Source organism: Thunnus albacares, chromosome 1, assembly GCF_914725855.1.
Source record: "Thunnus albacares chromosome 1, fThuAlb1.1, whole genome shotgun sequence".
Classification (NCBI taxonomy): Eukaryota; Metazoa; Chordata; class Actinopteri; order Scombriformes; family Scombridae; genus Thunnus; species Thunnus albacares.
Window position 1 is genome coordinate 30,600,519 of NC_058106.1, and position 26,215 is coordinate 30,626,733.

General features: G+C 38.3%; 1 protein-coding gene across 2 annotated transcripts in view; it reads left to right on the forward strand.

Moving 5' to 3' along the window:
* The window catches only part of itga11a (integrin, alpha 11a), a 72,445-nt gene that overhangs the window by 28,646 nt on the left and 17,584 nt on the right, over window positions 1–26,215 (forward strand). For both annotated transcript variants that reach the window (XM_044354561.1, XM_044354555.1), the window contains 12 exons: window positions 8,494–8,606; window positions 9,112–9,203; window positions 9,488–9,602; window positions 9,746–9,873; window positions 10,100–10,248; window positions 10,351–10,495; window positions 11,070–11,235; window positions 11,964–12,034; window positions 14,142–14,286; window positions 15,216–15,364; window positions 21,090–21,233; window positions 25,445–25,648. In XM_044354561.1, coding sequence (XP_044210496.1) covers window positions 8,494–8,606; window positions 9,112–9,203; window positions 9,488–9,602; window positions 9,746–9,873; window positions 10,100–10,248; window positions 10,351–10,495; window positions 11,070–11,235; window positions 11,964–12,034; window positions 14,142–14,286; window positions 15,216–15,364; window positions 21,090–21,233; window positions 25,445–25,648 — 1,621 coding nt within the window. The remainder of the gene's footprint in view (window positions 1–8,493; window positions 8,607–9,111; window positions 9,204–9,487; window positions 9,603–9,745; window positions 9,874–10,099; window positions 10,249–10,350; window positions 10,496–11,069; window positions 11,236–11,963; window positions 12,035–14,141; window positions 14,287–15,215; window positions 15,365–21,089; window positions 21,234–25,444; window positions 25,649–26,215) is intronic.

Consider the following 26,215-nt stretch of genomic DNA (forward strand, 5'->3'; position numbering starts at 1 on the left):
ACTTGGAAAGTGAAGTGACACACTAGAAGGAGCTGCCAGCTCACAAAAATTCCTTTGTCACAGGACACACATGTCAGTGACACTGTCGATTACAATGTAAAGTCCAACTTCCATGTCTGCCAGAACTGAAGAGGTCTGATGAGGCTGACATGTGTGGAATAAAGCCCACCAGAGACACTGCCGTGACTGAGGTAAATGTCTGAGAACGAGGTGAAAACATTTACAGAGGAAGAACAGTGCAGCACACACTCTGCATAGAGCCAAATGAAGCTGTAGGGATTGGGATTTTGGCATATTTATTGCGTGTTCTTACATCTTGTATAAAAGTCTTTATTCATAAGCAATAAATGAGTTGTAATGTGAGAGCATACTAATATGGTAGAAAGTCTTCTACAGTAATTGATATAGGAAAAGAAAACAGTTCTTCAAATGTCTCCCATACTTGACATATATTATAAAAATATTACATTATCTTATTATTGTGACTACAATATATATTTGCTAATTATAGTTACTGTGACCCACAGTGTTGTGTCTCCAACACATTTCACACTTTGGTTATGACTTGTCTGTCTGCTCTGCAGACGACTTAGTCATCCTGTGGATTTTAGTCTAAAAGTGACTGTTTAGTTAGTGCAACAGTGTGCGTAGGTGTGGGTTTGTGAACACAGCTGCTTGCACATAGTCAAGCAAGACCGTCTGTATATTTGTGTGTACGTCTGTGACAGCGTGTGTATTAGTCTGACAGTTCTCAGCTGGAGTAAGGAATGTTGCAGGATCTGAGGGACAAGTGAAGACACGTTATTATTGAATGTGAAAGAATCATTTAAAAAAAATTAAAAATAATGTCATTTTCAAATGAGTCTTAATTGGTTTCATCTTGGCTTTATCTGAATTTCTCCACTGTCAATACTGAGACTCTAAACAGATCACAGCTAGTTATCTATCTCTTATTACAGTCAGTCAGGGGTAGTTTGGCTGAAGTTTGTGAGCATTCATTTTGTACCAGACAGTGGTAGAAGAAGTATTCAGATCTTTTGTGTAAGTAAAAGTAATAATACGATAATGTCAAAATACTTAGTTTATAGTTTTATTAAAGTAGACACACGCAAGTATTATCAGCAAAATACACGTAAGTATCAAAATTAAAAGTATTCATTATGCAGAATGCACTGGTGCAGAAAGCTTAGAAAGGCGTTGTCCACGCATCTTCAGGCAATATGCAGCTGAATCAAGTGCTTCTCAGGTCAGAGACAGCAAATTTCAGATGAGAAAAGACTGGAACACACTGATTTATTTGCAGTCATTAATAATTCAAACAGGCCAACATTTCAACACTACTGTGTCTTCATCATGGTCTGTTTGCACTATTAAAGGCTGTTAATCAATCAGCGTCCTCCAGTCTTTGTCTTGCCAATCTGGCTCAGAGTTCAAGTTTTATTAATATCTCTTCTTCAGAGTAGGTAAAAACCAAAAGAAAACCGAAAAACCGGATAATATGGGGAAGTCAGACACAACGGCAGTTCATCTACCAATGTTCAGGCCATTTTCTCGGTGTCCTCTGATCTATAGGTGTTTTCAGTTCTCCTGATGCTCCCAGCCACACGCAAACTCAACCCCCTTCATCCAGTCCAGCCAGTGACTGAAAAGCGTGTGAGGAAGTGTGAGTAGGGGCCTCTAAAATGTGATATCTCTACACCTTAGCGGTATTATTGGAAAATGTACATGTTACTCAATCACAACATCAATATTCATGAGGGCTTTTGCATTGACCATTTATGTTTAACTGTAGGAATGTAGGGGTGGGATATGAGGTTCCTCCATGTGCATACATTTTCAAGTTGATTGTGATTTATAAAAGGAAAAATGCATGCATTCATGTGTGCGCACAGTTTTATCAATCTGATTATTTTTTGGCACACAACATTTTCAGCTTATGTGTGCACGTGCAATACACATGAAACCTACGCACTGTTTTATAAATGAGGCCCCAGATCTTTTCAGTTCCGCACATCTGTGATTTTCATGTTTGTTGAGTTAGAGGTTTGTGAGAGACTTGTACTTTTTCCCCCCAAAATAAATGTGCTGATGAGGCAGTGATTTCTGCAGATTAGGACAGAATCTGCAGTTTTTTGTTTCAAGAGCATGAAATACATCTCTGAAGTGTCTCAGGACAGCAGGACATGTGCTTACCATGTGTATTTCTGCTGATTGTGCAAGTTTGTGTTTATCTGAAGAGAATTGTTTAATGTGACTTTATACTTAGATTTTATAAATTAAGCAGTTTTTTATTGATACACTTGTGCAATAAATTGCAATGGACATTATAAGTTGTCCCTGGCCATTTATGCCTTTTAGCTTTCTAACCTCCACTTTCCCCTCAAGTGGTTTCACCTCAACTGAGCTTTCTAGAGAATTTAAATTGTAACAATTACTGACGTGGCCCGTGAGCATCTGTGCCAAACTACAGCGCTGTCAACTTTTCCAGACTTGTCTGATTTCTCGAAACCCTCAGCTCTGTATTTGGATAGGAACAGGATAACAGCTGGAAAGTGACGCTGTAAAAAAAGCTTTTTATGGCCTGAACCTGAAATAAGACAGGCATGCAGCTGTATTCAAAAGGCTTGCTTTGAAGGCCAAGTTAAGGAACTAGTGCTTATTGATTCTAGTCATTTACAGGTGCTTTCATGTATCCAAAATATTGAAACGGTATGTGGAAAAGAAAACTTATCTGACTTTTTCACATCATATAAAGCCAGTAAGCCTGTGATATAAAATACCATATTTTGTGAGCAGTAAATAAATTCTATCATCATTCTTGACTTCAGAGGCATCAAGAAATTGAGATATCTTTGCTTGATCGGTTGACACTTTCTGTCTGCTGATGGAGCTACCAAGTTGAGGAAAGGTCAGCATGTCAAGAATGTGTCATTTCCTCACGTGTCTCCTCAGCATTCTGGTGCTCTAAACACTCTGCCAGAGTAGACCCTCAATGGGGAGTTGAGGAGAGGCCACATCACCGCCAACTGGCAAAGAGCTTGGGTCTTTAAAACTGACGGGATACAAGGACCAGCATACTTTAGCCATGCACCTCAGAAGCCTCCCTCTTTCTATTTCCACTGTTTATTTTTCTATAGTTGCACCAGGTCTCCTCAGTGGAGACCTGACCTTTACTCCTCAGCTCAGTTACGAGTTGCACACCACCGAGAACTGCAGGGAGTCTGTGAAGTCTTTCACCACTGGCCTTAAATAGGGTTCCCTTTATTTAGCTAATTTGCAAAGCTGCAAAGAGAAGTGTTTATACACTTCCTGAGCTAGGTAGGAAAACATAATTCGATCTATTGAATTTTAGTTTAGACACAACATTCACAATCATATGATTGTAATGTCTATGTTATTGGCTTTAAATCAAGCATCTAAGTGAAAGGAGATGCCTCTTATAGGACTGAAGAACAATGAAAAAAGAATTACAGAAAAACAAGATGCTAGTAGCTCTGTGAGACTAAGCATGGATGTTATACTAACAGTACAGCTGAGGCTGAGAATGTCATTAGTTTTGAAGGTATACGTATTTATCAAAAACCAAAATATCGGACAAGTTGAAATTTTACCTCATAATGTCGTTCGATGGAAGGTTCAGGGATCAACAAAATTTAATTCAACTCACTCTGAGGGGGACATGAAGGTCTGCACCAAATTTCATGGTAATCCATCCATTAATTATTGAGATATTTCAGTAAAAAACAAAAATGTCAACGTCATACTGATACTAGAGGAAATAGGTTTCATCCTTTGGGGACCATGAATGTCTGTACCAAATTTCATGGCAATCCACCCAATAGTTGTTGAGATATTTCAGTCTGGGCAAAAGTGGTGGACTGTCCGACTAACCGACAGACCAGCATTGCTTTTCTTACAGCCATGCTGCCAGGGTGGCTAAAATATATCTTAAACAGAAAGCTCAATGTACAAGCTGAAAAAATCCAACATGCTTTGTGGGAAAGTAAGTTAAAGCAACTCGCATAAACTTGCACATTTCTCATAAGTCATCTATTTGCCCTGTCACTGTCTGGTCAATAAGTCAAGTGAATTAGACACGCTAAGTGAATGTCTTTAGAAAATGATTATGTGACCATTTCACTTCCTTCGATTTATGAGGCAGCATTAACAAAAGAACACATATCCAGCTAATGCAGACAAATGGAATGTGATGAGCAAGCGTGACATCGGAGTAGCACACTCATGTTTGGGACGAGGGATGTGGTTTCACAGGGTATACATCTCCTGCTTCCAAATATGAAAAACATTATCACATTAATGACAGCCTGGGCTTGGAGATGGCTCTTCCTCAAACCCCAAAATCCTGTATTCCCTGGTAGCCATGGTGGAAAATGTCCACGAATTCATTTTGGGTCAAGTTATTTCTTTCAGTGTCATTACCATTCTTGCAGTGAGGATGCACCAGGGCTAGCATTCGACCCTAATGAGCTCTGGAACATGATTGTTTGAACAGCTTCTGGTGAAATTCAGGAGGTCCCGAGGCAGGCGTCCAAGTCAAAGGCAACAATGGTCCCTTTTCATCAAGGTAGCTGTATCCTGACCTGAACTTATGCTGCAGTGTCTCCTTTTGCCAAAGCACAGCAATAACTAAAGTAATAATCATGATATTAATAGCTATGAAAATATGAGTATGGTTGGAGCCACTGTGGTGAAAATGACTTCCAGAGTCTGTGAGACTTTAAAGTTGGCTTGAGGAGCAATAACATTGAAGCTTACTTCCATATGAGTCACTCTTTGATGTACAGTGATGGACTGTTTGAACAACATTTCCCCTTGTCCTCAGTTGGTGCTGTGAAATGTCAAATCATAACTGGTACTAAATTTTCTTTGTATGTGCCCTGAATATACCATACATCACATGTACAGCTGTGCTAAAAGAAATTCCCAAATAAAGGTGGCAGGCCACATGAAAATTCAATTTTGACCTTGGAAACAGCAGTTGAAAAAACAAACTCACCACAAAGTCCACTTCTGTCTTGGAGCTTTCAGTTGTATCACACAGTCTTCCTCAACAGATGGAGCTTGGCCCAGATTACATTTTTAATCAATACAACTTTTGTATCCCTGCAATTGTATGCAACAGCTTGTCTCCAAGGTCAACAACTACAAACACAATAGATAGGAGAACTAAAAATGACAAAATTAAAAATAATTAAAGGCTAGAAGCATAAAAAATATATCCTCAGGACACCTTTGACTTCCACTGAAATCATTTCATCATATTATGTCATATTAATCTTACATGTCTTTAAGGGAGGCTCTGAGTACACTCCTTTCCAACTAAATGTTACCAAACTGCTGTCTTGGGAATTTGGAGCAGTTTAAAATCTCAGGGGATCTTGAACCTGACCTAGAAATCCAAAAGCTGAAGATTTGTCTTTCTTTGATTGTTTGACTTTCACCTAGAAGTCTACACAGGAGGTTGGTTGTGGTCTGCTTTTGCTATAAAGCAGTGTCAAGTGTCTTTGCTTTGGGGAACCACTGAACTGCAAGTTGCTCCTGTGCCCACTACTTTCCCTGTGATTTTCACTTGGACCGCTCAGTTGTTTGAATTCCTTGTTGACTTACAGTACTGTATTTATTGAAGCTTTTCCAGGAATGTGATTTGTTTAATGTACAACTTGGCATTGAATGTGAATTTTTTACTGTACATCAGATTAAAAGCTTACATTAACATTCTCTTAAAAAAAGAAAGACTATAAAAAGACTATACAGGGGTGACTGTTTCACATCGGGATGCTTCAGTAAACTTACTATTAATAACTATACAGCCTTCCTATAGCACAGTACTCAATAATTTGTAAAATAAATACTCAAATTAATTAAACCACCAATTCACACAAAAACACGATAATAGTCCATTATTGACTATGGATGTTACTATGACTACTATATCTATAACAAAGTAATCAAATATGTTGTGAAACAATCATGGAAATAATTTAACTTCTGAGGAAGCAGCATAATTATACACACATCACATATTGGTGCAAAGCTATTGAAACGGTTGACCTGATCCGAAATAAAACTGTGGTTTGGATCAGTGTTCAGGCATGACTTTTTTCAACATTAATTTCACTGCTACCATCAGTAATAAGTACCTTGATGTGTCAGAGACAAAAACGTAAGTAACAATGTCTGTGTCAAACCATTATGATTGGATCACCGTTCTTCCCTGGTTTAGGATTTCAACTTGTTCTTTTTAAAACATCGGATAGTATCTTCTATCTATCTTTTTCTCTTCATTTGTGTAATTTAAATTAAACTCGTTTACTTTAAATTGATTTGAACATACTCTAATGAGTACAGTCATGTGGATTATATTGTATTTCTTCCATTTGAAAGTGCCCCATTGAGCTGAGGGCAATCTGTCTGTGTCAAGTTATCAGTTGAGATATGTGAAATCCTGAGGCGATTGGACATTTAACCTTGTGACTCCAGTACAGTGTCAAGATGTAGAAATGCTGAACCATTTCATGTAAAGATTTCACGTGATAAACAGACACACATCACAAGATATAGGATGAAACCCTAAAGGTCTTTTATGACTGAAACTACGGAAATTGTCAGTGATAAATAAAACAGCTTTAATCCCATTTGAGAACACAAAGAGCTCTTATCTCTGAAATACATTTGAATTATAGCTCCCTTTAAGGCCTTTATCCCTCCATCACTCCAGAAGTAAACACTCCAGACTTTTTTTAGATTCTATTTCACATCAAGTCGTCTAAAACCTTTTAGTGACATTTATAAGACCACAATGACCCCACACAGGAAACCCACTGAGAAGCCAAGTGCAGGACCGACTCCTCATAGAGACTACATCATGTGAAAAGAATGTCCAGTACTGATCGCGGCTCTTTGAGGAAATCTGAATACAATCCTATGGGGGTCTATGACCAAAAGATTCCTTCTGTTTAATTTTATGGATCTGACAGCTTATATAATATTAGTTATCACCCCTAAAGACCCCACTGGGCATTGCAACACTGATAGTTTGGACCAGAGGTTAGAGCATGAACACAAGTCTGTTTTAATCTTGATGGTAAAAGTGATTAAGTAACACATCCCCCTCTTGAACAATCACAGTGAAGGTGCCTTCGTTTAAGGCATTAAACCCAGTAAACAATCATATACAATTATTCTATGTTTTTAATGATTTACATTAATTGACTATGGTTGGTGCTGTGCCAAATGAATAAAATTCATTTATATTAGATCAGGGATGATCGTATAAACATTTGCTTTCAGCAGTGCTGGCCTATGTTCATAGTATCATAGTATAATAAGCATTTACACATTAACTAAGTGGTTCTAATTGCCTAACATTAATCATACCATAACAATACATTAGTACCTGTGGGAATATCATAGAAATAAGCAGTTGGCACAAGTTGGCACATTAGTAGTGAAAATTATTAAGATATGTATTATACAGTATGTTCTATTAGATATATGTGCCCCGATATTTTGTTAAACTATAGATTCACAATTTTTCAAGGCTGCCCTAAAACAATTGTCATGTGCTCAAATGAACACTGAAGCAGGTTCTGCTCGCTGTAATCATTCCTCTTGTTCATGCTGACCATTAGAAGATCCCTTCATAATGCACTTTCAATGTAAGTGATGGGGGACAAAATTCACAGCTTTTCTTGCTTGCAAAAATGTATTCAAAGGTTTATTTGAAGCTAATATGAAGCTTCGGGCATCCAAATTAGTCAAATCAAGTCAATATTTTTCAAAGTTACAGCCTTTTAAGTTACTATCCTTCCATTGCAGCTCAACAGGGAAACACTCTCAATTTATTTTAAACATTGTCCGTTTATTTGACCTACTCAGATGGCTGAAGCATCATATTATTGTGAGATGAACTTTTAAATACATTTTTGCTCAAAACAAGAAGTGTGGATTTTGTCCCTCATTACTTAGATGGAAAGCATATTTGGAGGGGATCCTCTAATAGTCAGTATGAACAGGAGGAACGATTATAGCAAGCAAAACGTGTTTCATATGGGCCCCTGACTATTGTTTTAAAACAGACTTCAAATATTGTGAACTTTAACCTTTAATACAAAATAGTTTTAACATTTGAACATGTCTTAATGAGATGACTCACAGGTGGTTGCCGGTTATTCTGGGTATACTGGGTGTGAATGAGTGGAACTGTTTATGGAAGTGAGGCCAAGGGCTGCTGGGCATGATTTAACATGCTTAGTTAACTTCGCTGGATAAATAAATGGTTAAAAATCTTCCAGGTGAATGTGTAGCTAGTGCATGTGTTTTATGAGGGTCACTGATGTTAATAGTCACAGTCATATTCCCTCAGAGAATTAGACACCAGACAAAGACTTATTCTTAAATGGAACAAAAGTTATTGTCAATCTTGCTATATTGCTCTGTTGATTCTGACTTTTGGATATTGTGTTTTTACAGGTTATTAGTGGGGGCCCCATATGAAATGAATGGTCCTTACCAGACCGGGGATATATATAAATGTTCACTGAGCAAACGAACCAATGGAAACGGTTGCTCCAAGCTTAACCTAGGTATAGTATCACACAACACCATTCAATATTTACTGCAAAATCACAACATAGACTACACAACAGCATCTGGATAAAATGAGTATGCATGTGTTGGTGTTTATATGTCTGCATGCTTTTCTGCATGTGTCTCAGTAAGCATCATGGTGGCATGTGTGAGACAGAAGTGGGTACCATACCAATCATTCCAAATTTTACTACTTTTCTTAATGGTAGATATACATTTCCACATGTGTGTTGTACCACACACCTCACCGCATGCTTCTTCATACCGGTCACACATGTGTTGTGCTGGTTAGTTGGGCACATGACGTTTTATCAAGTAAACGTTTCGATCTGAGGATGTAGACGCTGCTTTGGCTGGCCAGACAGCAATAATAAACCACCAAGTCCCAGATGGTGGAAGTTCTGTTTGGTCTCCGAAGGATAGAGCACACGTATTTATGTATATATGAGTATATATGAACAACATCCGAGATCACCTCAGTGATATTCATTTTCCCTCAAGGAAGGATATCCCTGACCAACGTATCAGAGCGGAAGGACAAGATGAGGCTGGGAATGACGCTCACATCTAACCCTAAAGACAACAGCTTTGTGGTGAGAACAGTTTAAAACTCAATGGATTTATCATCTTGAGATATAATAAACGGTAATAGTCTGTTCCTGCAGAAGTTGTTGAGTAAGAACACATTCAATAAAATAGCAATGGTCGTAACGGAAAAAAAGACAAACCCACAAGATTGTTTTTTGATTACACGGTTGTCATAATGCAGCTTTCCCTGTGGAAGTCTCTGAGAGCATGAACCCAACTTTTTTGAATTCACAGTAACATACTGAGGTCGATAATCTTGCTTGTATAAATGCTTTCTTTTATATTTTAGGCCTGTGGGCCACTATGGTCCTATGAGTGTGGCAGCTCTTACTACAGCACTGGCATATGCTCCAGGGTGAATGCAAGCTTCAAGTTCTCCAGAACGATTGCGCCTGCGTTTCAAAGTAAGCTTAAATATGTATTCCCTGTTTGAAAAGAAAAAACATGGAGCATTCTTAGTCACAACAGGGGATTATTTGCTCATTTATAATCATCTGTTTTCTCCATTTTCTGTCATGATCACTTCTCATCTCTGAATGTTTTTCAGGATGTGAGACCTACATGGACATAGTGATTGTTCTGGATGGCTCAAACTCCATTTACCCTTGGTATGAAGTGCAGGCTTTTCTCATTAACATTCTTCAGAAGTTCTACATTGGACCAGGTCAAATACAGGTGTGTAAAATAAGTCACATTTGGGAATGTTCCTTCTGAATACTAGTGTTAACTTCCTGTTTTTTTTACCTCAGCAAATTCTTTTGCAGGTCCATCATACCTCTGATGCACTGTGCTTGTGAAAGTTTGTTTTTGTGGTCTACTGAGCTTTGACTCTTTCATGTATAATCATCACTTAAGTGGCTGTATTAATTGTGACAGGTCATTGTCACTGTGCTTCTGTCAGGTTGGAGTTGTTCAGTATGGTGAGAAGGTAGTCCATGAGTTCAAACTCAGCGACTACAAGTCAGTTGAGGAAGTGGTGAAGAGAGCACGCAGTATCAACCAACGTGGCGGGGAAGAGACCAACACAGCTCTTGGTATAAACACAGCACGGTACGATATCTCCAGCCAAATATCTGCACATGAGCACCACAACTCCACTGCTCCTCTTTTCTGTAATTTACTTTCCTGAACATATGATACATGTTGTCACAGCTCACAAGCTTTCAAACAAGGAGGCCGGCGCGGCGCCAAGAAGGTGATGATAGTGATAACTGACGGAGAGTCACATGACAGTCCAGATCTCCAGCAAGCCATTGAGGACAGTGAGAAGGATGGCATCACTCGTTATGCCATTGCTGTGAGTCTGCTAGATCTATTATTCACCTAGGTTAGGCTAACACTTTATATTTTTATGCGTTCTAACTTAGTTTGCAGATGGCTACTAAATTTCCAGTGCAACATTAAAACACCATAAACATTAATGAGGTGACCTCATGGAGTTCAGATGAAGCAAGTCTCTCAACAGCTAAGTTAAGAATGGAGCCAAAAATACTCAGAGCCCTCTGAGAACTCAAACATAAGCTCAGTGGAAGTGCAGTTAAAGGTGTAAATGGTCTCCTCCAGACTACATGATTCTTTGGTTTGTGCCACTGCTGGTGTTAGCTAATGGCACACTTGAATCTATCCAGTGCCTTTGGCTGGCTATGGCTATATCTGAGCAAAAGCTCTGAGGTCATTTGGTTGCAAACCAGCTGGAATTGGTGACAGCACTGGCATTGGTGTAGAAAACCGAAAACCTCTGAAATGTTGTCAAAGAGTGCTAGTGTTACCTGCTACAGGGCTATTAATATGTCAGAGTTGATCAATGAAATCGGTCCTTCCTCATGCACTTCACACAGGTACTGACAGATTGTTTAATCTTATCTTCACAGGTCCTTGGCTACTACAACCGTAGAGGAATCAACCCTGAAGCCTTCCTCAATGAAATCAAGTACATTGCCAGCGACCCGGATGACAAACACTTCTTTAATGTGACAGATGAGTCAGCGCTGAAGGATATCGTGGATGCACTTGGAGAACGCATCTTCAGTTTGGAAGGTTTTGCAAGGAATTTACTTTACTGAAGCAACTTAGTAATGCTACACTACTGCTACTACTGCTGCTGCACATTTACATGAAAATCTTCTTATTCTATTTTTGATCATTTTCATATTTTAACTTTAACCAAATGACTTTCCATGGAATGTAACAAACTTGGATAAGCTTTGATTATCTCAAAAATGCATGGTGGTCATTAGTACTGAAATAATTAGCTGATTAATCGATCACACACAAACTGTATCTAATGCACTGTTAAGTTATTTATAAAGCAACAATGTCAAACGTTAGCTGCCCCCGCTGGTCTCAAATGTGAGGATTTGCTGCTTTTCTCTGTTCTATATCTTTTAAATTGAATACATTTGGGTTTGGGACTTTTGGTTTGATAAAATAAGATATTTACGTCACCGTGGGCTCTTGGAAATTCTACTGGGCATTTTTCTAACCCTTTTCTGATGTTTTACACATGAAACGGTTAATCCAATTGAGCAAGTAATAGATCATGACAGTGATCATTACTTGCAGCCCTGGTGGCCACCCTGCAACTGGCCAAAAAACTAAGCATTAAAAGTAGTACCTAAAATATGTCTTAAATCTTTTAAATATGAAACATCCAAATTGTGACTCCAGTGTCGTGGCTCTCATTAAATTATAATTGTGGTTTGGAGATTAAGTTTCTCTGCTGCCGCAGTGGTTCAAAACTCTTATAGACTGACTTGTTTACACAGGAACCAGTAAGAATGGGACAGCGTTTGGCCTCCAGATGTCTCAGGCTGGATTTTCTGCACACAACGTCGAGGTGAACCTTACTTTTGTTACCACGTTATCTCATACCATCTGTCAACATGTAGAACAACACACATTGTCTCAATTTCTGGCTCATCATAACTCCTCCCTACAACCTGCCATTTATCACTTTCCAGTCCCCCCTGAGGTGCCTGCTGTGTGGCCCCAGAGGTTTAGGTCATCCTGATTTAGGAGCCCCTGACAGAGGAGACAGGCCTTTTTCCACTTCAACCATGCAGTGATGGGAAATAGGACACCACTTGTTCCCCAGAGAAACATATTAGTGAGAAGTCGAGACAGATTGAGACAGTTCTGTTGCAGTATGGGGCGTTTTTTCCTTTTACTTCCAAGAGGTTTATGATTGTATCTGAGAGCGGATAGTTGCAGGTGTGTTGGCTTTGAGGGTGACACAGCTGGAGGAGGGAGATAAGGCACATCTCTACTGTACCTGCTATTCATAACAATTAATCGATTTTCATTCCTCTCTTTCTGGCTCCATCCAGACATTTTGCTTAGGCAACTGCTTTGATTTTCCAGTCCCCCCTTCACAGTGTGATTTGTCAAGGGAGAAATAAATATATCCCATTTATGATGAAAAATAAATATGCAGCAGAATTTGCAGCTGGGTGGCAGGAATGGCTGGAAATTCTGTCCACAAAGCAAGATTCCAGAGATGCTCAACAACACCAACCTGGGTGTTGAGAGTAGGATAACTTATTGGAAAGAATGTCAAGCCTTTAAAGGAGAAAAACAGTCCTGAGGGCCCAGATGGTTTTGCTGAATGTGATATGTGCCAACTCTGAAGGGTGCTTATGTCATATACTATCCAGACGTTTCAAGCATCGGCATACATAACAATTTCTCCGTCTGTTTGTTTAGCTCACTGTGGCTGAAAAACAATGCTGAAAAAGTATTTCTCTTAAAAAAAAGCTTTGTGTTTGTTAAATTGTACAGCTTATAGCCTATTTGCAAAAACAATTCCTTTATTTACCATAATGCAGAATATACTTGTTTGTGGACCTAGTATACATAAAGTGTACAGTATGTTTATGTAGAATAACCACCCTGGCCTCCTCCAGTACGACATAGAGTTTACTTCCAAACCAAAGCAAGGCACATAGTAGCATAGCATGTCTGTATGTGCTTCTGCAGTAGAAATAGGTCACTGGTTGAGCTGTTTTGGGGTTTCATTCATTTGCTATGGAGACCATTTTGACCAAAACAGATAACCACATAGGCACAATGCTGCTGTCAGAGAGTGACGTAGTGCAAGCTTGGTGAGCACACAATTCCATCTTTGAGGAAGGAATCGCAAGCCTTCCAGCATATGCTCAAACAGTGGAAAATGTGTTGTCGGCATATTGTGTACGGCAAAAGAAGAAAAAACTTAGCTCATTAAGTAGAGGGACCCTATAATTATAGTGTCAAAGATACAAAGTATGGTGAACCATGGAAGACAGAAAATACCTCCCCTCTCCCCCCTTGTGTCTGCAGCTAATCGCACTTGCTGGTTTGTTTCCTTTGTTGACTGACAAATCATAAATACACAGTGATCAAGGTTTAGCAGTGATTTAACAATGAACTTCAAGGCAGATTTTAGTGCACACTATGGTTTGTGTTGGAATTGTGAAAATGTTCTGGTGTATCTTTTGTGACTGTTGATGAAGTAGCTGCCTAATTCATCATGAATACAGTCCAGCCAGTGGTTTTTAAAACCTAACTTTATTAAAAAAAAAAAAGTCTTAAATATGGATGGATGGGTTTAAACTTCTACTCACTTATTGGTTTGTGGTAAGAGCGTAACAAGGGCAATCAATTTCTAAATACCTGAACATGTTCATACCATAGCAACATCTGCATGAAAGTGATCGGATATGGTTAATTCAATCCAAAAATGTAGTTTATCACTGGTACCAGGATTAGGTTTTACCACAAATTGAGTAACACTATTATTAATCTGACTGAAACTACAGTAAAATGAGCCAAACACACACATACTGTTCTCCAAAATGATACGTTCCATGTTTGTATCGTCATCATTATGCAGTACAACCAGGTCATTCTCTATTACTCTGCTGTGTACATGAATGAAAATTGACTTTACTGCACTTCGCCTACAGGATGGGATTCTGGTGGGTGCTGTTGGGGCTTACGACTGGAACGGGGCAGTGCTGAAGGAAACACGCCAGGGGAAGGTGGTGCCTCCCAAGTCTTCCTACATAATGGAGTTCCCTGAGGAGCTCAAAAACCATGGTGCCTACTTGGGTGAGTATAGAGAGTTATAGAGAAATTCTTTTGATGGAGTGGAAAAATCAGGACTAGATTTTGATTGATGTGGTTAAAAGAGAGAAGAAATTTACTGAAAGTGCTGAGTGTTTTGCCTGAAAACCTTTTTAGGATTTTCTCCTGTTAACAGCCTTTAATTTCTACCTACATCCTCTTTTTTCATGGAGGCATGTATGGCTGTCCTGATACAAGATCTGTGGTTTAGGACCAACTGTCCTAGCTAGAGCCCATCTCTATAAAGTGCTTCACTGCTTCAGTGCTTCCCATCATATCCAGCACCATCTCACTTCACCACCACAGACCTCTGCTTTTACCATCAGTGGTTTGTCTCTGAGCTTATCCACCAGGCTGCCAATGACGTTCTAGACTCAATAGTAATATGAGGTGGAAGCATAATTTTGGACACGCAGAGAGAAAGTTAAAGCTGGGGGAAAAAAGGGGGTATGAGGATGAGAGATGAAGGTGGAAAAGTACATGGAGAGTGAGTGGAACTTTTAGTGGGAAGACGAAATAGAAGAAATAGAAGAAGAAATCTGAGAAATCTGAGAAACCAGAACATCCTGCTCTGGGTAACTGAATGCAGCTCATTGAGTTTTAACTCCTCAAATTGCAACGTTTTACAGTTTTTCCTTTAGTCATTCAGATCACCACTATGAAATTCAAACTAAAGGTCAAACTCATCACTCTAAACACACACCAACAATGGAACAAAGAGTATTGCCAGGGGGTTTTATTACAATTTAACTACCAATCAAACAATTCACTTAATCTACAGACCAATAGCCCATAAAATAAAGGATTACAAACATCACAAGTAATATCCTATGTGGGTTGCTCTTTAAATCTAGTTTAGAGGGTTATTGTCTGTGAATAGAGGCAGAATTCATGTCTGTGTTTTTTATGACCAGGTTACACTGTGACGTCTGTGGTGTCAGCCAGAAATGGTCGTCTACTTGTAGCAGGAGCTCCACGCTTTAACCACACTGGGAAAGTCATCATCTTCACTCTGAAGAATTCGGGCAACCTCACCATCCTGCACTCCCTCAAAGGCCAGCAGGTAACAACCAACAGTTTACTTACTTGTGGAAAAGCTTACCAGCTACAGTAAAGGGTTATTACACACTGATACAGTCCTCATCTTAGCTTTGAAATAATACAGCAATACAACAAGGAATATCATAAAACATTGTTATATAACCGATGAAAAAAAGATAAATTGACAGCATTCATTATTTATGCTATAAATTTAGCTGCATCTTGCAGATTTTTCTGATGATTTTTGCTTTTGGAAAAAACAGGACGGTCTCATTAAAAACTTGTGCTGTCTAGCTGTAGCTTTCAGCACATTAGTCCCTTGCATTGTAGCCTACCACAGTGTCTTTTTTGATACTACCAGCAGGGGGTGCTGAAATGAGACCTTTCTAAATTTGCATATAGCTGCTTTAAATTTACCATTCCTATAAAATGAATGGTAAAATCAACTTCCAGTAAGTAGCTAAATAGAAATTCAACACTTCAACACTTACTTTTTCAATCAAGGGGCATCATATATAATGTGCATAAAAAACCAGGCTATTACAACTGTGCCAGTACACTTTCAGCAAATTTTGGGATAAATCTCTTCTCTCTCTATCTATCTCTCTGTCTGTCACATTTTGTTACCCAGGATTTCCCGTATATTTAACTTTAGAGGGTATGAGAATTATTCCAATTATTTTCTTTATACTTTATTTTTATAAAGAAGCATAGAAATACAACAAAACATAATGGAACAAATGGTTGGTCACAGAATTCTGTCCAAAGACCCAAAATGGTGGAAGTTGACTGTACTGAGCACATATTCAACCAGTCTTCCTCCAAAATCACAAGTCCAGATTTTTTCTCACATTTTAAAACCTTATTTGTTGAGTGTTTCTTAGTGGATTGAATACTTGAGTTTATGTTGCAACAAGTTCCCTATTGTCCTTATTTCTATACATGTCAATAAATATGTCAATTAAGTTGGTATCACATTTCTCTGTAGGTTTTATCTCATCATTAAAATAAGCCCTGGTTTGTAAATACCTAAAAAAATCTAATTTTTCTAAACTATATATATCCGAGATTTTCTGAAAAGCTATCCAATTCTCCCTTTGGTGAAAGAGTAAGAAGTGATGCCAATTCTATTCCAATGCTTAAAGCTTCCGTCAATGCTGGCTTGAAGTCCAGGTCAAAAGCGACCCACCTCATCAGTCTAGACCGTCTTTCAAGTAGTGGTGATTTACATTCCCTAAATCAGGTATTCCCTAACTTTAGGTATTTGAATCCCGAGGTACTTAATATCTGATGATTCTATTTGAGTTCAAATCTATTTAGAATGTTTTTCTGAGGAGTATAGTTATAACTTAGAATTTGTGATTTTTGTACATTTAATTTATATCCAGAATAAGTTCCAAAATCTTTTAGTGAGGACATCAGTCTGGGAATGCTAACCTCAGGTACTGTAACAAACAGCGACATGTCGTCAGCATATAGACAGATTTTGTGCTCTAAACCTCTAACCATTATTTCTTTCATCACCTTGTCATCCCTAAATGACTGTGCTAATGGTTCGATAAATAAAGCAAAAAGGGCGGGGCTGAGAGGGCATCCTTGGCGGCAGTCTCTGTCCAAGTTAATAAGCTGAAAGAGGTGTCCGTTGATCTTTATTCTGACAGTATAGAGTTTTGATGCATCTAATAAAATCATTTTGAAAGGCAAATCTTCTTAGCATACTATTGTATTGTATTGTTGTATGCATAATATTGATGCATACAACTCACAGTCTATGTTCAGTACAGAAATTGGTCTAAATGCACTACACTCTTTTCTGTCCGTCCCCTCTTTAGGAATAACCGAAATAATTCACCTTCTTTAAGTGTATGATCAAAGCAATCAAAAAGTATGGGCACTATTTGATCCTTAAAGGCCTTATACCACTCGGATGGAAAGCCGTCCATTCTTGGCGTTGGATATCCTCTAGCTTATGACACACTTTTTTAGTTTTAGGGTCCCAATTTTGTATATGGTACTCTTTGTCTGTTGCTTCCTTAAACTTCATGCCAGAAGCTTCAGGGCCCTTGAGCCATTAGTTTATTTATTTCCTTTTTGATGTGGTTTATTTGATTTAATATATGTGGTTCCTTCCTTTCAATGTCTTCCCTCTCTAAAACTTTCAAATTTTCTTGTAAATCAGACAGCTTTTTATATCTTTCCTTTTTCTATGTGGTGTGAGGACTATGCACTTTCCTCTGATCACTGATTTTGCAGTTTTCCATAAGACACTTGGTGATACTTCTCCATTCTTGTTGTTATCCATATAATCTTTGAATTCCTTCTGCACATATTCCTTGCAGGTACTATCATTCAATATACTGTATTAAGTTGCCAGAGTGTGCTTTTCTTTTTACTGTCTAGATGCAGAGTTACATAAACTGTTCAGTGGTATCTCTGGCCCTTATCCTGCAATCTTAGAGTCTGTGCCTGTCTAAATAGTCAATTCTTGAATTAACATCTTGACTTGGTGAATAGAATGTAAATTGTTTTTCTGTTGGGTGGAAATCCCTCCATGCATCGATCATTTCCAACTCCATCATAATTTTTTAGTTATCCTGGCATAAGGAGCAATCCTCCTTAATGTATTAGAGGAGTCAAGTTTGAGTTGTATCTGGATATTCCATTCTTCTCCACATATTAAAACTCCAGAGGCTTCAGAAGCAATCAATTCAAAAATTTCCCTAATACAAGAATTGTCCCAGCCTGGTGGTATATACACATTAACTAGTGTGACTTCTTTCTGATCAAGATATCCCTTAACAAATACATAATGACCCTCTCTATTAGATTAGTATTGCTACCCCTCTCTTTCCCCTCCCCTTATATGATGAATAAAATTAACCCTTTTTAAACCCTAGTTTTTTAAACTTTTCATGTTCTATGCAGTTAAGATGGGTCTTCTTACAAAGCATTACATGCAGTTTCCCCCTTTTCATCTTTGCAATAACCTTACCTCTCTTAAATGGATTGTGTAAGCCATTTACATTAAGGGTAATCACTCTATATTCCTGACATTGGATTTGATCCCACAGTTAACATGAGTATGTAAGTTACATGTTATTGGTGACCAAACTTAAACTATTCTGGAGCTATAAGACAAACACAGATCGTTACAAGATAAACCAAACCAGCAAGTTAAAAAAAACTCAGGTAGACCTCCATTTTGAAGTAGTAAACCACTTATGTGGGCTGAGTAGTCTAGTTAACCACCAGAGACCCCCTTCAGTGCAACCTATAATACCCCCACTTCAACTATATTCTCTCTATAGACTAAGGGCGATCCTTTACAGGTATTTCCAGCTGGCTGTATTCACTGGTTACTGCCAGGCGAACCTCAGCAGGCTTCTTCCAATCAACCAAGAAACCCCTCTTCTTCAAGTCCTTTGCTGCATTCCTGTGGGTTATCGGCCCACTGTCAAAAAAATAAAATGTATTCCTTTTTCCCAAAAAATTCCACTAATCTGTGCATATGCCTTCCTTTCTGCTAACATTTCTGCAGTGTAGTCATGATTGAAGAAGGCAATTAAATACCAGAGACACAATATTTTTCCTGCAGTCCAACTGCATTTAATAAATCACTAAAACGTATGCATACGGGCTCCCCGAGCTCTGTAGCAAGAGGAGCTCCTTGAACAGCTCACACAAACACTTTATTCTTTCAGCCTCCAACCGATACAACCATCAACACAAGCACCATGTGTGTATTCATACCTCTCTGTTTGCAGACGCCTGTTCCCTGTAAAATAATCAATAACAATTCCATATACGGTGTCATGCCTGTCTTATACAACTTCTAGTTTTTGCATTTAGTTCCGCTTTCCAAGTATCACTCCTTAGAGTTGGTGTCACCGTGTATCATGCAGTTCAGATAACCTTTTCTATATCTTCTTTCCTAACAAACTAGACATTAATTTGCCTACACAAACAATGTGCGAGACATCTTGGCGAGATATCTTACATAAAAACAGAACAGTGTGATTACAACATCATGTTCTTTAAAGACAAAACTGATCAGTTGAGCACACTTCTACACTGGATTAATGATCATTATTATATTAATATAATAATATATTATTATTGTAGAGTATTTTCTCCAACAGTACACTTCTAATATCATTTTTTTCCTCCACATTGTTTTCCTCAGTTCCCTCTGGGATGTCATAAATGCAGATGTGGTTACGCCTCAAGCATGCTTCCAGGTCTGTTAGCTTCATCTGTAGACTTTCCTAAGCTTGTAGTGACTGACTCATCGCTTCATTGAAGTTCGCGGTCCGCTCTTTAATGTCGGCTATTCGCCCCTCAGCCTCACCCACTCTATCAGTTGTAGTTTTAAGATCAGTTACCACTTCGTCTAGCTTCTGTTGAATTTCCTCTCTCATGTCAGCTAACTCCTTTTTCAAATCATTTCTAATTCTGTCTCGGAAATTGCCCAGTTCAGACTTCATCTCCATGGCCATCATCTTCGTGTCTGCGTGGATGATGGTGATGCTACCTTCCATGTCCACTGCTGCTAGCCCTGTATTCTGCCCATACCAATTACACACTCCATGTTTCTAAGTCATGGCCTCCTCAGTCGCTATTTTATCACTCTTCTCCGCTCTCCCGGACTGCTTTCTCTTTCCCTTCTTGTATTTTTCCCCTTTCAGTATTAATTAAGGTAAAGTTTAAAGGTTACTTCTATTTAAATTGGGAAATAAAATCCAACCGACCGGGAGGGATTGTTGATGCGTTTGTCTCTCCACCAGAAGTCTGAGAATTATTCCAATTCATGAACATATAAAATAAGACAAAATGGTCGGAAAAATTATCATGACATGAAGTATTTTTCAGTGGAAAAGACCAATAGCCAAAAGGATTTTCATTTTGAAATTTAAGCTCAATAAAATGACTGTTCCACTGCTATAGCCCAAATGACATAAACATAACACACTGCACACACAGCGTGAAATGACAAAAGGACTGATTCCGTGTGTGTAATCACTATTACTGTTAATGTTTGATTTGGTGATAAATTTATAAGTATTATTGTTGGTGTTATATAACTCCAACAGTAGGTCTGTAAATATACATTACATCATCTGCAAGGATTTCATCTCACAATATGACTCTAAATTTAAAAGCGATCATCATTTCAAGGGCATGTGGCCTTGTGTGTTAATGACCACTACATTCATACCTGGCAACTCTTCACAGGCTGCGAGCCTGAAGTGATCCTGCAGCAGTTTACATTGTACCTTGTCAGCAACAGCTCATCCAAAAAAGCAGATGTTTTTTTGCAGAAACCTTTCGTGATCTCTCAAGTTATAAGAAAAGAGCTTTTTTATGGGCACATGTTTCTAATCGGAAAACCAATAGATGATGTTCCATCCAGTGACAACCTCACTTCGTAAAGCTCCCACAGTCTGAGTATCTACTACCGTTTCAGCACTCTGACCACTTGCATTGACACGACACAGGCCCACATTTGTTTACAATATTCAAAGTTCAAAAGCCACTCCAGACCATCAGTAAGTCATCAAACCCAAACAACATGTGGTTCAACAAACAGTGGGGCAGAAATCAAGAATATCAGGGAATATAGTAAACTTATAGGTGACATTTGTCATGAAATGCACTAAGTAACTTTTTCAACAATGTTAAATGTTGAGGATTAAAATACATAATTGTTAAAAATCTTGAGCATGACATGCATATACATCTTTTTTTAGATTGGCTCCTATTACGGCAGTGAGATTGCACCTCTGGATATTGATGGAGACGGTGTGACTGACAACCTTTTGGTGGCAGCGCCAATGTTCTTCAATGGAGGCTTGGAGAAGGGAAAGGTCTACATCTACAGAGTGACAGAGCTGGTGGGTATATATTCTATAGCCTTTAACAAATATGCAAAGGCAGGCCACATACTGTACAGGTATTAATCAGCTTTGGACCAAGCAAGTCTTTTTAGTGAATTGGGTCAACACCTGTTCAAACTCCAGACAATCGCAGTAATTTCTAACACACCTCAGCAGAAGTGTCCGGTAACATACACAGAACCAGACTCTGTCGCATTCCAGCTCCACAGTTAACACACTGACATGCTGCAGGCAGACATTTGACACATGACCTTGTCCAGATCAAATGTGGAGATCAAAACTTTGCCATGCCAGTGTGCAGACTTTAAGATGTGTAGCATGAACTCAACAGGAAAGTATTCTGCCCCTTCTAAACCCTTTTCCAGCAAGTCATTTGGAGGCGAGAACTTTCTTTAATAGAAGGAAATTTCCCACTGTTCCAGGTCTGTCTTGCTCATTGGAATAATAAATGTCTTCAGCTGTTTTAAAGCCATTGATCAGGAATGGAGAAGGTATTTAAATATCTGGTGTGGCCCAAACCACATCGCAGGTGGCAGGCCAAGCTTACCAGTCAAAAACAAATAGAAAGAATTCAGTCTGTGAATGTCATCATCAGGACAACAATGCCAAATGTGCAGAGCTATTAATATTTATAATGTGGTTGATTCAGGTTGCTGTAAATGCTGCACAGTAATACTGTTCTGGAAAACGGGTTCAAAAATGTGTCTCTGTGGTTACAGTGAATATTATAAATCCAGAATGTGACTTTGCTAAGCTGACCACCAAAAAATTGCACAAATGCACTTCCACTGGCACTGTTCACATGTGGTACTATGAATTTTTTAGCCATGCAAGTGGAGTGGCTCAAGGAATGGCAATGTCATTCAGTTGGTCAGTCCAAAGGTCACCCTAGACTGAAATTTTTCAACAACTACTGGATTGTTTGCCATGAAATTTTGCACAGACATACATGGTTCCCAGAGAATGAATAAGAATGACTTTGGAGATCCACTGACTTTTCCTCTAGTGCCACCATGAGTTAACAGTTTTGTTTTTGAGTGAATTATCTCTACAGCTCTCAGTTCAATAAGGAAATATCAACTGGAAAATATTTACTGATGTTAGTGAATCATTTTTGGCAATTAGACTCCATTGATGTGAAGCATCTTCATAAATCATAGGCCCTAATGAAGGTAGGAGAAAGGACAGGATAGAGTCTAGACACTGGTGGTGGTGGAGTGGAGCCAGCAGGTGGTTGATGGAAATCAGACTTGCAGCGATATTTAAAGTACAGCATTTAGGGACTAATTGGTTTCAGGAATGCAGAAAGAGAGATCATTGGTCAAGTATGGTGATGTTGGAATTGTGAATGAAGGAATTTTGACAGCATGGGAAAGCAGAAGTGAAAGAGATAAAGTGAACAGGAGGGAAAAAAAGACATTCATGCATAGAGGAAGACATCTTCTTTCTTGAACTTTTGCCAAAGCTTCATATGGATCGCCATGAAATTTGGTACGGGCATTCATGCTACCCACAGGATGAATTTTAAAAACCTTGGTGAGCTCCTGATGTTTCATCTAGCGCCATCACTAAGTCAAATTTTCTCTTTGTTTAATGCTATGATTAATGACCAAATACCTGCAAAGCTAATGACATTCCAGTCAACCTCAGCTATACTTTATGTTCTGTGCAAATGTTAGTTTGCTAACACGCTAAACTAAGATGATGGACTTGCTAAACACTGGCATGCTAACATTATCATTGTTAGTATGCTAATGTGAGCACCGCTGTGCCTAAGTACAGACTCACAGAGCATAGCTATAGACTCTTGATTATCTACCATAGATATTTTTCCTGTTTCTTATTTATTTTTATCACTATATTAGAAACATGTTTTACCTTATCAGGAATGTATGAATGGTATAGCTGATATGCTGTCAGAATAAATGATGAAGATGATTGTAAGTATAATATAAGTAAATATTATCAATGACTGGATCATCATAAGCTGATACTATTTTTCCTTTGCACTGAGGCCTCTGACTAAAACGTAACAAGCTGCAAGTCCAAATCTAAATAAAGTTAGCTAAAATCTGGTGGCTAGTCAAAAATAAAATTCCATTCAGTGTCTAACACATATAGAAATTGCACTTTAAGCTTTCTCCTGAGACTACAGGCTGGCTGTGACCCTTCATGGCCTCTGCACAAACCATATGTTTCAAATTTAAACACCACTGAATATATTTTTCCCCATTTCTCCATCAATCTCCCTCCTTGTCACACACACACACATCAGGTAGCTGAGAAGTAAAAACTACCTTCCTAAATCAACTCTCTTCCCATTTATTCAACTGAAAAAACAGGTGATCTCATGTTTCGTCTGCTGACTCTAAATTATATTATGAGCTGAAATGCCAAGTGGAGCAATGATATGCATGACCACTGATCGACTCAGGTATTTGGCTCCAATTTGTCCAAATGCTTTCTTTGAAATTTTTTCCAGTCGGCTAGTTGCTTTCAAAGACATGGATATTTTCCATCTGACACTTGCTAAGAATAGAACTTCAAATAAATATACTACAGCTATACTGCATTCTTTAGTTCTTTTATGATCCTGAGGTAAAATTCCTCATTTTTTTGTTGACAGATGCTTAAGATACTTGAGTTCAAATGGTCAGAATTAAAGGCTTATGTGGAAAACACAAAGGCTGATCCAAATTTGATCTTTTGTTTGATTAAAGGAAAGATAAAAAAAAAGACTTATTTGTTACTTTTTTACTTTTTCCCCTGTATAAATCACAGCATGATTAGTTGACTGAAGATGGTTTTGAGATAATCGAAACAACAAATGGACCTGGATGGAGGGCTTATAGATAAGACAACAATCTCTTCCTTGATCTCGTTAAGATGGCAGATCATTTTAAGAACAGATCAGCCCTTTGACTGGAAAACTGAGCCATGCCAGAGGGCACGTATTGGCTTACTACTGCAGATAGGACACAGGGCTTTCTTTGACCAACAGATATGTGCTATTTTGAAAAATGTGCTTTTGGCATATTCTTGTTTCCAATAGAGCTTCTGTCCTACACAGCTTGTGTTGTGTTTGTGATTGTATTCATATTATACAAACAACATGTACATACTGTATAGGCTTTCTGTATGTTATCTATGCATATACATGTCATGTTTTGTTTGAAGTATGAGGGTGTCTGCATGCTGCATGTGATTTTCTAGGCATTATGGTTATTTTTAATCTTTGACTCTTAAAGGGATACTTTAAAGTTGCGATGAGTAATATTGATGCATGAACACAAACCCGGGTGGAGAGTCTGATGGCCAATCTGGCAGAGGTAAATGTAAGCACTGCAACATGGATGCAAGATGGTAAAACAATATAATAACAATATAATTTAGCATTCAACTTGACACACAACTTTACAGGTTTCTACCCAAGATGCATACTATTATGTTGTTGTTGTTTTTTTACTATGGGATATGGGAAATGACCAGGCTTTGAAGTGACAGGTTAAAAAAAGAACTTAATCAGATTGTTCAAATGAATCACAAGACAGTTGTTGTTGTCAAAGTTTTGCTGAAAATCTGTTGAAAAACCAGATTTAAGGCTCCTACTATATTTCCTTAACTCCACTGAAAAGCTTTTCTAGCAGAGTAGTGTGAGTACAATGTCATGCTAAACTATAGGTACTGTATATAAGCCAAAACAATAGGATCCAGGTTGTAACATGCCAGAATTTTAAACTTATAGTCCTCATGTCACTCATACATACACATACAGTAGGGAGGTCTGGGAGGAGAATCTAGTTTTTGAAATACATTAAAGTTTTTTTTCCATCTTGTGTTGTGGACTTACAATGTTTTTGTTCACTGACTATTTGTTGCTGCTCAGTTTTTTGGGATGAGCAGCCAAATCTCCAGCGCTGGGACTCCCTACTCAACCTAATATGTATTCATCAACATCACTACCAACAAATTCTTGTGTCAGAACATCTAGACAAGCCCCTATGGAGGGATTTCCTTCAGATATTTATTGAAGTAGGAACCAAAGAGAAAAACAAACACTATATATATTTTTTGATAGCAGCAAAGCTTAAAGGCCATGTGCGCCATCATATTTGTATAAAATTGTTCATAAACATGCATTAATAAGTCAAGTCCAAAAGGATAAATTCATGAATAAGATGATGATTAAGTTTTCCTGTTTCTTTCAGAATCGTTTCATCCTTGAGGGCGCGTTGGAGATCCATAACGGTGGCCAAAACGCTCGCTTTGGTTCATCCCTTGCTCCTGTTCCTGATTTAAATGGAGATGGATTCAATGACTTGGTGGTGGGAGCGCCACTGGAAGACGACCACAAAGGGGCCATTTATGTTTTCTTCAGTCAGCACAATAGAATACTGCGCAAATACAAACAGGTAGGCTATATGCAAAAAGTAAAGTTAAAGGACCATGCCGATGTTATGTTTTTGTCTTCTGACTGCAATTTTTTTAAGTGTACTTACATTAACATTAATTCTAACTATTTTCCAAAGCATTCCATATGTTTTCATAATCATTTTCACTATCCATGTAGCCATTGGTTTCAGTTCATTTCAGTATTTTAAACAAAAAATCAACTTACAGAGGCTTGAAAAGTGATTGAGATAGGCATTCTGTCACAGTGAAGCATCTCTACTTCATAGTTAAAGGCTAATGCAGCCATATTTTGTCTTCAGGGTTTGATATTCCTACAGCATGCAGTAGTTTGAAATTTCATTCTCTGACCTCAAATCTTAGATATTTCCCACAGACAGTTCAGCATACCATCGCGGAGCACAGTCTGCATTTTTAACACCATTATCATGTAGACAAAACAAGACTTTAACAACCAAGAACACTGACAGCATTTTCTTAGAGCTGAAATACCTTTACTGAGCAAGTTTCAAGTTTCACTCCACCATTAACAGAGAGAAAAGGCTGCATTAATCAATCTTAAACCATAA